The sequence below is a fragment of the Erythrolamprus reginae genome, chromosome 2 (assembly GCF_031021105.1).
Source record: "Erythrolamprus reginae isolate rEryReg1 chromosome 2, rEryReg1.hap1, whole genome shotgun sequence".
Classification (NCBI taxonomy): domain Eukaryota; kingdom Metazoa; phylum Chordata; class Lepidosauria; order Squamata; family Dipsadidae; genus Erythrolamprus; species Erythrolamprus reginae.
In genome coordinates, this window is record NC_091951.1 from 330,562,210 (window position 1) to 330,575,894 (window position 13,685).

At 40.9% G+C, this 13,685-nt stretch overlaps 1 protein-coding gene across 1 annotated transcript in view; it reads left to right on the plus strand.

Moving 5' to 3' along the window:
• Positions 1–13,262, plus strand: part of LOC139162725 (complement component C9-like) — a 36,961-nt gene extending 23,699 nt beyond the window's left edge. The window contains exons 8-12 of the mRNA XM_070743412.1: positions 2,610–2,735; positions 5,880–6,061; positions 6,675–6,903; positions 8,184–8,358; positions 10,504–13,262. Coding sequence (XP_070599513.1) covers positions 2,610–2,735; positions 5,880–6,061; positions 6,675–6,903; positions 8,184–8,338 — 692 coding nt within the window. The 3' untranslated portion in view covers positions 8,339–8,358; positions 10,504–13,262. The remainder of the gene's footprint in view (positions 1–2,609; positions 2,736–5,879; positions 6,062–6,674; positions 6,904–8,183; positions 8,359–10,503) is intronic.
• Positions 13,263–13,685: the final 423 nt, after the last annotated feature.

The following is a 13,685-nucleotide window of genomic DNA, read 5'->3' on the forward strand; positions in this document are numbered from 1 at the left end:
AGAGGGAAATAAGGTGATAGGGAGCCTTATTGGAACTACTCAAAATGGGTGAACAGTGCAGTCAGGCGGTAGGGAAAGCAAGTAGGATGCTTGGCTGCATAGCTAGAGGTATAACAAAGCAGGAAGAGGGAGATTGTGATCCCGCTATAAAGAGTGCTGGTGAGACTACATTTGGAATACTGTGTTCAGTTCTGGAGACCTCACCTACAAAAAGATATTGACAAAATTGAACGGGTCCAAAGACGGGCTACAAGAATGGTGGAAGGTCTTAAGCATAAAACATATCAGGAAAGACTTAATGAACTCAATCTGTATAGTATAGAAGGAAAAGGGGGGACATGAGCGAAACATTTAAATATGTTAAAGGGTTAAATAAGGTCCAGGAGGGAAGTGTTTTTAATAGGAAAGTGAATACAAGAACAAGGGGACACAATCTGAAGTTAGTTGGGGGAAAGATCAAAAGCAACATGAGAAAATATTATTTTACTGAAAGAGTAGTAGATCCTTGGAACAAACTTCCAGCAGACGTGGTAGATAAATCCACAGTAGCTGAATTTAAACATGCCTGGGATAAACATATATCCATCATAAGATAAAATACAGAAAATAGTATAAGGGCAAACTAGATGGATCACAAGATCTTTTTCTGCTGTCAGTCTTCTATGTTTCTATGTTACTCATACAAATCATTTTGTGTCTGTACCTCAGAGTAACTTATTAACCCATTGTGATGCTAAGCTTGATAGGAATTTTATCTGCATTCACTAAATCCATGACATTTTTTGAGCGAAAGCCTCGCCAGTCTTTGAATAGCTCTAAATGACAACGAGGAATGGTTCACTGCTTTTCGGGGAGGGGATTCCTTTACAGATGAATTCACATCTACCCAGTGAAGCTGGTCCATGACTTCTTAAACACCTTTCCCTACAAGCATTGTTTTGAAGTGGGGGAAAGTTGTATGCCCTGATGCAGGAGTGGGCTGCTAGCCAGAATGCCTAATTGGGCTCGACTCCACAGCTCTGGAGGTACCGTGAGTTCAAGTAGAATTATGCTTCTGTGCCCATGCAGGTAGCAAAATCACGCATAGAGACGCAGGTGCGCCCATGTTACAGCGAGGTTTTTAAACTTCTGTTCATGTGGGACATGAGCGCACCTGTGTCGCTGTGTGCAATTTTGCTACCTTCACGCAGTGTTCCCTCTAATTTTTTGGGGGGGTGGACGGAAAAGTATAGTGTCTGAGCGGCAGTCCCTTGAGGACTGGGCGGCACAGAAATAATAAGTAAGTAAGTAAGTAAGTAAACAAACAAACAAACAAACAAATAAACAAATAAATAAATAACCCACCCTGTTTTGCATCAGAGCATTTCAAAATAAAATAGCTGTACTGTGTGTCTATAACAGTGAGCTCATAATAGGGCAACTCTATCAATATAAAAATGCCACTTAAATAGTTGAGCTAGTTTCAAACTAGATTTTGATTTTCTTTCTCTCTTCCTTACTCCCATTCTTTTTCTTTCTCTTTTCCTTCCTCTCTTTTTTCTATCTGTTTCTCTCTCTTCCTCTCTTTCTCTCTCTCTCCTTCCCTCTCACTCTTTCCCTCTCGGCTTCTGGGCAGGTTTGGAAAACTCTGAGTTGATGATGATTTTTAAGTGAGCGATTGCTCACTGCTCAGCTTAGAGGGAACTATGCCTTCACGGGCGCAGAAGCATAATTCCGCTCAAACTCACGGTATCTTCAGAACTGTGGAAAGTGAGGCCAATTAGGCGTTCTGGCTAGCAGCCTACCACTGCTCTGATGTCCTGAGTCCTTGATCTGTCCCACATCAAGGCATATGCATATATCAGCCCTTCCCCAAAATGGTGACTTAGAGATGTGATGGTTATAAAACTCAATAACATATGATTAAAGTTGCTGAGCTTGTCAGCTGAAAAGCTGATACATGGATTCGAGACCAGGGTGAGCTCCTGTTACTTGCCCCAGCTCCTTGGCAGTTCAAAAGCATGCAAATGGGAGTAGATAAATAGGGACAACTTCAATGGGAAGGTAACCGTGTTCTGTACACCTCGACATATAGTCATGTTGGCCACATGAGCATGGAAATATCTTTGGTGACATTCAGCTAAGAAACACTGCCCCCTAGAGTCAGATTTTATAATTTCAGAGTTTATAATTTTCAGAAATCTTATCTTGTAAAGAAATTGTATTCTAACATACCTGGACAACATCAGAGAAGGGGAAAAGACGGGGCAAATTACACACTAGAGATTGTTAATCTGCACTTATGATTTGAGAGCCCTTATATTAGAAATTGGTTCAGATCTCTAATATGAACTACTTGTCTACCTGTTGCATGGGGCAGGGAAGAAAGAGTCAGAGAGATGACAAAACTAAAAAATAAAGAGACACAAAATAAAAGAATTGCTATTGCTACTATTGGCTATGGCTGTACCCATTGCTTGCTTCATCACTTCCCACTTCTTTGAATGGAGGTAAAATCAAGAGGTTCCATCTAAAAATGTTTTAATTTAAAAATATAAAAGCATAGCAAAGCATTGGATGTATGTTATTTATTTCCCATCTGTAATCATTTTTACCAACTGCATTTTCAGATGTCACTAAAGAGGAAATGAACGAATGCCTAGGCTTTAATTTAGGTATTGGGGCCAATATATTGATCGCAGAACTCAAAACGAACATTGAAAATAAAAGATGTAAAGGCAAAACATCGGAAAAGGGTAAGTATCGCAGCTCCTACCTTTTTCTGAGATTTTGATCCCCAAGTTTGCATTTTAATTGGTACATTGCATCCCTCATACTGGAACTAAGTTGTATTGTTGGAATAGGTCAATCATGTACAATAATACCTCGTCTTACGGGTGGAGGTTCGTAAGGCAAAAAGTTCGTAAGACGAAACAATGTTTTCCATAGGAAACAATGTAAAATAAATTAATGCATGCAAGCAAAAGAAAATCGCAAAAACAGCGCTCACCCAGCTGTCACCTTTTGAAACAGCCAGGCGCTTCTCAGCGTTCCCCTGAACACCAAACCTGGAAGTTCGGCAAAAGTTTGGGTTCGGCGTTTGGGTTCGGGAGGCCACCGAGAAGCCCCGCCACCTGACTGTCGTCTTTTGAAACAGCCAGTGGGCTTCTCAGCATTCCCCCGAACGCCAAACCTGAACATTTGCGGAACTTCCGGGTACGGCATTCGGGGGAATGCCGAGAAGCCCCCTGACTGTTTCAAAAGGCTACAGCTTGGCGGCGGCGCTTCTCCGCGGCCTCCCAAACCTGGAAGTTTGGCGAAAGTTTGGGTTTGGCATTCGGGGGAATGCCGAGAAGCCCTGCGGTTGTTTCAAAAGGCAACAGCCGGGCGGTGGCGCTTCTCGGCAGTCTTACAAACCTGAACGCCAAACCCGAACTTCTGGGTTCAGCGTTCGGGCGGCGGGTTCATAAGGTGAAAAAAGTTCATAAGAAGAGACAAAAATTTTCCAAACCACGGGTTCGTATCTCGAAAAGTTTGTATGACGAGGGGTTCGTATCACGAGGTACTACTGTACTCTATAATCACATAATGTAATAAACAATACAGTGGTACCTCGACCTACAAATGCCTCTACTTATGAACTTTTCTAGATAAGAACCAGGTGTTCAAGATTTTTTTGCCTCTTCTCAAGAATCATTTTCCACTTATAGACCCGAGCCTCCGAAACTGTAACTGTAAAAGACAGGGGGAAGTCTCCGTGGGGCCTCTCTAGGAATCTCCTTGGAGGAAACAGAGACAGAAAGGGCAAGAAAAAAACAGTTGTGTATTAGGAGCGTCATGTCAGCACAGACCTAGTGAAGCAAGCTCTCACCCCACTCAGTTTGCGCCTTGCCTCTGGCCATGTTTCCCCCTCCCTGCAAGATGTGTCCTCAGTCACATTCCTTGAAACAATTTTGCGGGTCACAGAAGTCACTCCCTCCGGCCATTACTGATTTCTGTGGAGATGGCCTTGACTTTTGCCATCTAGGATGTGCGTTGTTTTGACTGAGGTGCAAATTAATAATTATTATTATTATTAGAACAGTAGGACAGGGATAGTAGGCATAATTGTGCGCTTATGCACACTCCTTACAGACCTCTTAGAAATGGGGAGAGGTCAATTGTAGATAATCTAAGGTTAAAGGTTTTGGGGTTAGGAATAGAAACCACAGAGTCAGGTAGGGCATTCCAGGCATTGATTACTCTATTGCTGAAGTTGTATTTTTTACAGTCTAGTTTGGAGCGGCTGACATTTAGTTTAAATCTATTTCCTGCTCGTATGTTGTTGCGGTTGAAATAGTTGCTAACAGGTAAGACATTTTGGTATATGATTTTATGAACTATAGTTAAGTCAGAACGGAGATGATGGAGTTGTAAGTTGTCTAATCAAAGAATTTCAAGTCTGGTGGAGTAAGGTATTCTGTTGTGAAAAGAGGAGTGAAAGATTCTTCTTGTGAAATATTTCTGAACTCTCTCAATTGTGTCGATGTCAGATATGTAATGTGGGTTCCATACAGGTGAGCTGTATTCTAGGATTGGCCTGACAAGTGTTTTGTAAGCTCTTGTTAGCAGTCCAATGTTACCAGAGAAGAAGCTGCGAAGGATTAGGTTAACAATTCTTAAAGTTGCCATCTTGAATTTTCACACATACAAACATACTCTTTTTCTTTATGTGTGCAGTATATTATTAAATTTATATGTCATAAAATAATTGAAGAATGATCAAGTAAGATGCCTATTATAGAGTACTTGATTGACTGCATTGGCAGTTCTGTGTTAGCAAAAACTTCAGAAGAGAAGGATTTGGGGCTAGTGATTTCTGACAGTCTCAAAATGGGTGAGCAGTGTGGTCGAGCAGTAGGAAAAGCAAGTAGGATGCTTGGCTGCATAGCTAGAGGTATAACAAGCAGGAAGAGGGAGATTGTGATCCCGCTATATAGAGTGCTGGTGAGACCACATTTGGAATACTGTGTTCAGTTCTGGAGACCTCACCTACAAAAAGATATTGACAAAATTGAACGGGTCCAAAGACAGGCTACAAGAATGGTGGAAGATCTTAAGCATAAAACGTATCAGTAAAGACTTAATGAACTCCATCTGTATAGTCTGGAGGACAGAAGGGAAAGGGGGGACATGATCGAAACATTTAAATACGTTAAAGGGTTAAATAAGGTCCAGGAGGGAAGTGTTTTTAATAGTAAAGTGAACACAAGAACAAGGGGACACAATCTGAAGTTAGTTGGGGGAAAGATCAAAAGCAACGTGAGAAAATATTATTTTACTGAAATAGTAGTAGATGCTTGGAACAAACTTCCAGCAGACGTGGTAGATAAATCCACAGTAACTGAATTTAAACATGCCTGGGATAAACATATATCCATCCTAAGATAAAATACAGAAAATAGTATAAGGGCAGACTAGATGGACCATGAGGTCTTTTTCTGCCGTCAGTCTTCTATGTTTCTATGTTTCTACTCTAATAAAATTCCTGGTCATTCAGGCACCATGGAATTCAAGCAGGAATCCCTGAATTATTCAGAGCCACTGGGTCACTAGTGTACAAGTTGGAATAGGGAATACCAAACCATCTGAAAGATGACCACGACAACTCAACTGCTACCAACAAATATACAAGATTATACTTCCTCAATCTGGGCAAATAGAGTTGGTAGAAACTCAAAGTTTCTCCATTCTCAACCATAGTAAACATCACCATTTTCCTTTCTTTGAAATTATAGTTAAAAAAATAATAATTTTCACTTATATCATCTTCATTATGATAATCTTCTTCATTATCGAGGGAAGTTGTTCAGGTAAACCGCTCTTCCTCTTTTTTCACCTCCTATTCTTTTCTCTTCCAGGGTCTAACAGTGAAAGAGAAGGGATTATCAAAGATGTAGTCGCTCTAATTCGAGGTGGGACAACAGCCACGTTAACAAAGTTGAATGAAATGCTTGCTTCAAATCCCAATTCAGTCGATGTCGAACAGTACGTTGAATGGGCTTCTACACTATCTCAAGCTCCTGCAGTGATTGACCAAGAGGTGAGAGGATTTTCTCCTATCAATAATTTGGTGATACTAATTTGGTGGTATTAATTTGATTAATAATTTGGTGATATCAAGCAGGAAGATGGAGAGTGTGATCCCGCTGTGTAGAGTGCTGGTGAGACCACATTTGGAATACACTGTGTTCAGTTCTGAAGACCTCACATACAAAAAGATATTAATAAAATTCAACGGACTTATGTTCCTAATGAACCTTCCTTCCTTCCTTCTTTCCTTCCTTCCTTCCTTCCTCCCTCCCTCCCTCCCTCCCTCCCTCCCTCCCTCCCTCCTCATTCATTCATTCATTCATTCATTCATTCTTCATTTCATTGTTCATGCAAGACTTTTAAAACTTCTGGACTTCTACATTAGTTTTCCCAGCAACCTTTATATTTATAGATAGCAGTAGCAGCAAGAAGTCTGTAATAAACAAATATTACCAAGTTTGCATCAGAGTATTTACTTAGGAGAGGTGAATATTACTACAGTGGAACGTGGATGTTCTCAGGATAACGTGCTATATTCTGCACAGAACTGCATAATAATGCTAAACAATGGTTTAAACTGGGGGGGAAAATGCACACGTACATGTGGTTAAATATTTTTGCAGATGGCCCCGATTTCGGATCTTATCCCGCTGACTATCCCAGACTCCCGACAAAAGAAAGTCAATCTGAACAGGGCTGTAGAGGAATATGTGGCTGAATATAGTGTATGCAAATGCAAACCTTGTCTACATGGTGGAACGGTGATGCTGATTAACGGAAAATGTGAATGCACCTGCACTCAGTATTACAAGGGGAAAGCCTGTGAAATACCCCTTCAAGATCATATACCAGGTTAGAAGTCATTTTACTTACCATATATTTTGATGGCTCTCTTAGCGCTACTGTGTTATTTTAAAAATATGAAAAACCTACATTGTAAGCAAATAAAATAATAGAGACTATTTCATTAAATAAAATCCATAACTCAAGTCAGCGGCAGTCAAATCGAAACCACCTATCTATCACAAATCAGAAAATGCTACCAATTATTCTTAATTGAGTAGAATCGCAACTATGAATACATGTTTATAGAAGAGTTTGAATGTAATTAGAACAAATCCAGAATCCATACATTGTAAATAAGAATTTTCTCCCATAGATTTAGAATGTCCTCTTATTGTTTTGACCACGTGCACACACTTTACGATTAAATATGTACTGTTTCTTGGGGAAAGAAAAACTATTGGTTGATTTGGATTTATGCAATAAGTTAGTCCCAATAGCCAATCAATATACAATTAAGGTATACTGTCTGACTGTGAAATTCTGTAAGTAGATGAAGTTAGGGGAATGGAAGCTAAAACATATGAAGAACGGTTGCAGGAACTGGACATGGCTACTTAAATGAAAAGAAGGACTAGGGGAGACATGATAGCAGTGTTCCAATATCTCAGGGGCTGCCATAAAGAAGAGGGAATCAACCTATTCTCCAAAGCCCCTGAAGGTAGAACAAGAAGCAATAGGTGGAAACTAAACAAGGAGGGAAGTAACTTAGAACTAAGGAGAAATTTCCTGACAGAACATTTAATCAGTGGAACAGCTTGCCATCAAAAGTTGTGACTCCTCCAACTCTTAAAGTTTTTAAGAAGATGTTGGATAACTATCTGTTTGAAGTAGTGTAGGGTTTCCTGTCTAAGCAGGGGGTTGGACTAGATCTCCAAGGTTCCTTCCAACTCTGTTGTTGTTGTTATTATTGTTATAAGTCCTGATTATTAGTATCGTCGGGTCAGTTTTTGATACCTGGTGATTGGCATTTATTTCTGGTTTTTAGAAAAAAATGCCCATTGCAAATAATGGGTTTGTTTAACAACTATAGAATTACTTAACAACCATGGATTCACTTAATAACCATAGTTACTCCCTTAATGACCATTGCAAAAAAATGTCATAAAACTCAGGCCGGTCACCTGATTTGTGCTACAACCATTATGAGTTGTTGTTGCTGCTGCTGCTGCTGCTGCTGCTGCTGTTGTTGCTATTATTATTATTATTATTATTATTATTATTATTATTATTATTATTATTTCTGAGGTTCTGAATGTTCTGACAAATGCTTTCTTTTCCTGATTCAGCTGATGGAGCCGTTCAAGGGAGCTGGAGTTGCTGGTCTAACTGGTCCACCTGTCAGCAAGGAAAACGCCAGCGAACGAGACGATGTGACAATCCTGCCCCTGGATATAATGGGAAAGCATGTCCTGGAGCAAGCTTAGAACCAGGCCATTGTTAATTGCAGAAGACTACTAACAGGTTTGTAGCTTCTGGATAAGTATAATGAATATGTTCCAATGGTAGCATAAGACTTTGGGACGCTTTGGATTAAATGCTTCTGGAAATAGCTTATGCCAGGGATGGCGAATCTTTTTTTGCTCAGGTGACAAAAGGTCGTGCATGTGCATGATAGCAGGCATGTGTGTGCCCACACCCATAAGAACATAAGAAGAGCCATGCTGAATCAGGCCAAAGCCCATCGAGTCCAGCATTCTGTGTCACACAGTGGCCCACCAATTGTCCATGGGGATCTTGAGCAGAAAGAGAAGGCAAAACCCTCCCTTTCCCTTGACCCCCAACAAATGGTACCCAAAGAAATCCTGCCTGCCTCAACCACACAGAGGTGGCACTTGGACATCCGTTTCAATAACCACCGATACACTTGGCATCCATGAATCTGTCTAATCCTGCCTTGAAGCTATCTAGGCTGACAGCTGTCACGGCCTCTTCTGGAAGTGAATTCCATAAACCAACGCCCCTCTGGGTGAAGAAATATTTCCCTTTATTTGTCCTCACTTTCTTACCTATGAGGTTTAGGGAGGGCCCCCCTCATCCTAGTATTGGGTGATAGAGAAAAGATTTTTTCTCTAGCCACCTTTTCTATCCCATGCATGCCCTCCCACTGCGCATGCAAACACAATCTCACTGCTCCATGTTATCCCCCCTCCCCTTGCATGCACTGAAGCCTCTAGACTTTCAGTAGGCCCGTTGGGTTTGTTTTTCTCTATCCTCAGGCTCTGGAGGCTTTCCTGATGCCTGGGGAGGGCAAAAACGGCCTCCCCCAACCCTCCAGAAGTCCAAAAATCAGCTGGCCAGCATGCACATGAATGCTGGAGCTGACATATGGCAAAACCTTACGTACCCTCAGATGTGCCATAAGTTTGCCATCACTGTTTTTTGCATTTCCTAAGATGAAATGAAACTAATGAAGGGTTTGCTGGTTTAGTTAGGGAGAAGGGAGGGAGGGAGGAACAAAGGGAGGAAGGAAGGAAGGAAGGAAGGAAGGAAGGAAGGATAGGAAAGTTCAAGAGAATAGCAAGAGGGAGAGAAGTTCAAGAGATCTTCGGAGAGGGGCGGCATACAAATCTAATAAATAAATAAATAAATGAATGAATGAATGAATGAATGAATGAATGAATGAATGAATGAATGAATGAATGAATAAATAAATAAATAAATAAATAAATAAAATAAAATAAAATAAAATAAAATAAAATAAAATAAAATAAAATAAAATAAAATAAAATAAAATAAAATAAAATAAAGATCTTCCAATAGCAACCCTGTGAGTTAGATTGGACTGAAAGAGAATGACTGGCCCAAAGTCACCAAGGGAACATCTGTAGACAAAGGTCAACTTAAACCGGGCTCTCCTCAATCCTAGTCCAACCCCTATATGGAATGTTCCGCAACCTTGGACAAATTTAAGGTGTATGGATTTCAACTCAAGAATTTCTAACCAGCATGGGAGTTGAAGCACACAAATTAGAAAGTTTCTAGGGTTGAGAAACATTGCACTAAAGCACACTGGCTCTTTCATAATAGGTACAGATAATTGCAAGATATTCTCCCAGTTAAAAGAGCTCTTCCACCAAGTTCTATACCAGTGATGGGGAACCGATGACACGGGTGCTACAAGTGGCACATGGACCATATCTGCTGGCACACGAGCCATTGCACTAACTCAGCTCCAATGTGTATGTGTGTACTGGGCTGCTGATTTTTTGGGAGGGTGTTTGTGGCTTCCAGAGAGCCTCCAGAGGGATGGAGGAGGGCATTTTTACTCTCCTTCAGCTCCAGAGAAACTTTTGGAGCCAGAGGAGGGCAAAACACGAGCCTCCTGGGGCCACCAGAAGTTGGGAAACAGTCCGTTTCCAACCTCCAGAGGGCCTCCAGGGGTGGGAGAAGCTGTTTTTGCCCTCCCCAGGCATTGAATTATGGGTAAGGGCACTCGTGCATGCCCGATAACATGCACACATGCTCTTTTGGAACCCAAGGGGGAAAAAAAGGTTCGCCATCACTGTTCTATACCCTATAGTTGGCAATGACTGGGGGGACTAAAATCTGCAGGGACTCCTTCACCTTTTTTACCATGTTCTACCCAACTATTTTGTTTGGATTAAGGTGACCTTGAGGACACAGATAAACTTCCAAGTGCTTCAGTGACCCTCTAAAAGGATGCAAATCGCCAGCTGTCTGCAAGGAATATAAATCCTTCCACGCCCCACTATCCTATCAGAGCTGAAGAAGCTTCTTGGATGAGAAGCGAAACATCTTCAAAGAAAAAAAGAACAAGAATGCTCAGTCGCTTCCTGACAACCATGACCTGGATGACTGAGAATCTCTACATACCACGTGCCCTGGTCCTACTCTGCGAGATGCTTTGCTTGCAATACGATATTGTCCAGCAGAGGGCTCTGTTCTTTATGTAGAATGAGACTCGCCTCAGATCTTTTAGCAGTCTATTATGGGGAGGGACAAAAAGCAATATCATTTATGTACATGATTTATTTTCAGTTGAAATTTATTCTGTAGGCTTTACTTCTATCTGTGATATATCCCTGATTGTTTAGAAGCAACTTTTGGATCGTTTCTATAGAGCAGTAATGGCAAGCCTTTTTCGGCTCAGGTGCCCAAAGGCTCCATGCATGCAGAAAATTACACACAACTTCTGGTTGGCCCGTTGGGCTATTTTTCACCATCCCCAGGGTTCAGGAGGCTTTCTGGGAGCCTGGGGAGAATGAAAACAGCCAAAAAGAAGGCTGAAAATCAGCTGGTCAGTGCATACGTGTGCTGGAGCTGACGTAGGGCAACGCCTCATGTTCCCTCAGAACATGAGGCATTGCCTCATGTCCTTCTCTAATTTTCTTTTCTTTTTCTCCCCCTGAAGGTGTCCTCTACTAGATACATTGTGTATTATTGTGTATTGGACAAAATTAAATAAATAAAATAAATAAAAATATGGCTCCGCATTCCACCTGTGGCACACATGCCATAGGCTGGCCATCACTGCTATAGGATACAGTGGTACCTCGACATACGAGTTTAATTCGTTCCAGACCCGAGCTCATAAGTCGATCAACTCGTATCTCGAACGAATTTTCCCCATATGAATTAATGTAAATAATTCTAATTGGTTCCAGCCCTCAAAAAAGTCCCAAAGTTAGTCTAAATTATGAAAAAAGACATGTTTTTAATTCATAAATGTACATGCAAAATGTATAAATGAACAATAAAGTAAATAATTAAAAGAGAAATGTACAAGATTCAATAAGAAAATGTATAAAACACGGTACAGTAACTTTTACTTGGCGACAGACAAGTGCGGCTGTGTACTGTAGGCTACGTAAACAACACTTTCTTAAACTATCATAAACGTAAACAAAACAACAATTCCATAGTTAAATGGTATAAAACTGTAAAAAATTATCTCCTGCTTCGTTTCTATGGATATCATCCTCTTCTTCTCAGCGGCCTTTCCACTAGCGGATACTTTTTTCGGACCCATGATGCACACAAAAAGTTCAGATTAAAATATACACTCGCTCTAAACACTGACACAACCAAGACAAGACTTTGTTTTTCACACCGAGATAAGCGGAAGCAAGGAGATTCTGGGTCAGAGAGGCGATGCGCCAACTAGTGGTAGCATCCTGAAGCTCGGCTCGTATCCCGAATTTGAGCTCGGGTTTCGAACAGAAATTTCGCTCGCATCATGGCTCGTAACTTGGAATACTCGCATGTAGAGCAGCTCGTATCTAGAGGTACCCAAAGTTTTGGAATTCTGGGCATAATTCAGCAAACATTTAGGCAAAGAAAGCCAACTTTTACATTACATCCACACATGAATTAAACAATGAGTGCAGTTTCTGTGAAGAATAATTTCAGGGAAAATTAGATAGGCGTAATTAATTTTTTGAAGTGCGTTTGGCCATGAACAGACAGAAATTTGCAACCAATGTCCAGACTCTTCAGGACAGAAAACCTGAAAGTGAGATTCAGCAGCCTGTCGCAACATACATACACACACACACCAGAGTTGGTTCGGACCAGTTCTGGAGAAGCAGTAGCGGAGGTTTTGAGTAACTTCGGAGAACTAGTAAATACCACGTCTGACTGGCCCCACCTCCATCTATTCTCTGCCTCCTGAATTCTAACTGATCTGGAGGAAATGGGGATTTTGCAGTAACCTTCCCCTGTCACATCCACCAAGCCACACCCACCAAGCAACACAACGCCCACCAAGCCACACCCACTGAACCAGTAGTAAAAAAATTGAATATTACCCCTCCCTCCTGCTCTCTCTCTCTCGCTCTCTCTCTTTCACACACACACACACACACACACACACACACACACACACACAAAGGTTCTCAGTGTAGCAGTCTTTGCACAGATGTGTTGAAAGCCTACTCCACTAGTCACTCCTTGAAAGCAAAAGGAAAACTCCATTGATTATAAAGGGACTTAACTTCAATCATTTCTGCAGATTTTTGATTAAGGAATATCTAGCCTGGTTTTATCCTTTTTTTTTTTTAAGTACAGAAAACCTCTGCATTTCTAATTGTATACATTAAGAGATAAGATTCCAGACATAGTCTAGGGAGAGGGGCAGCATACAAATCCAATAAATAAATAAATAAATAATCCAAGGGCAAGTCCGTTCTAAACAGTAGAAGGAAGATAGGAAAAGGTTGTAGTCTAGCTTGCAAGTCATGATTAGCAATGTTGGCCCATGAATGTATGGATGACTGTAACTATTTTAAATTGAAACGTCTTTTATATTGATTTATACCTGTTTTTATTGTTAGCTGACCTGAGGAGTTGGGCAGCATAGAAATTTGATTATATAAATAAATAAATAAATCGATTTTTGTCGCACACTTTTTTCTATTGTGTCTTTTTATGTAGACAATCTCTCTGTGTCATGTTTAATGCTTTATATCCAGCGTTATAGTGGAGTCAGCACTCAGCAAAGTGGTGCCAGATGTTCCATCACTCCTAATATTCCATAACATCCTTGAATACAGCTCATCCGTTTGGAACCCATATCGCATCTCAGACATCAACACCCTTGAAAATGTCCAAAGATACTTCACCAGAAGAGCCCTTCACTCCTCCACTCGAAACAGAATACCCTACGAGACTAGACTTTCAATCCTAGGCCTAGAAAGCCTAGAACTAAGACGCCTTAAACAAGATCTAAGTATTGCCCACAAGATCATATGCTGCAATGTCCTGCCTGTCGGCGAATACTTCAGCTTCAACCACAACAATACAAGAGCACACAACAGATTTAAACTTAA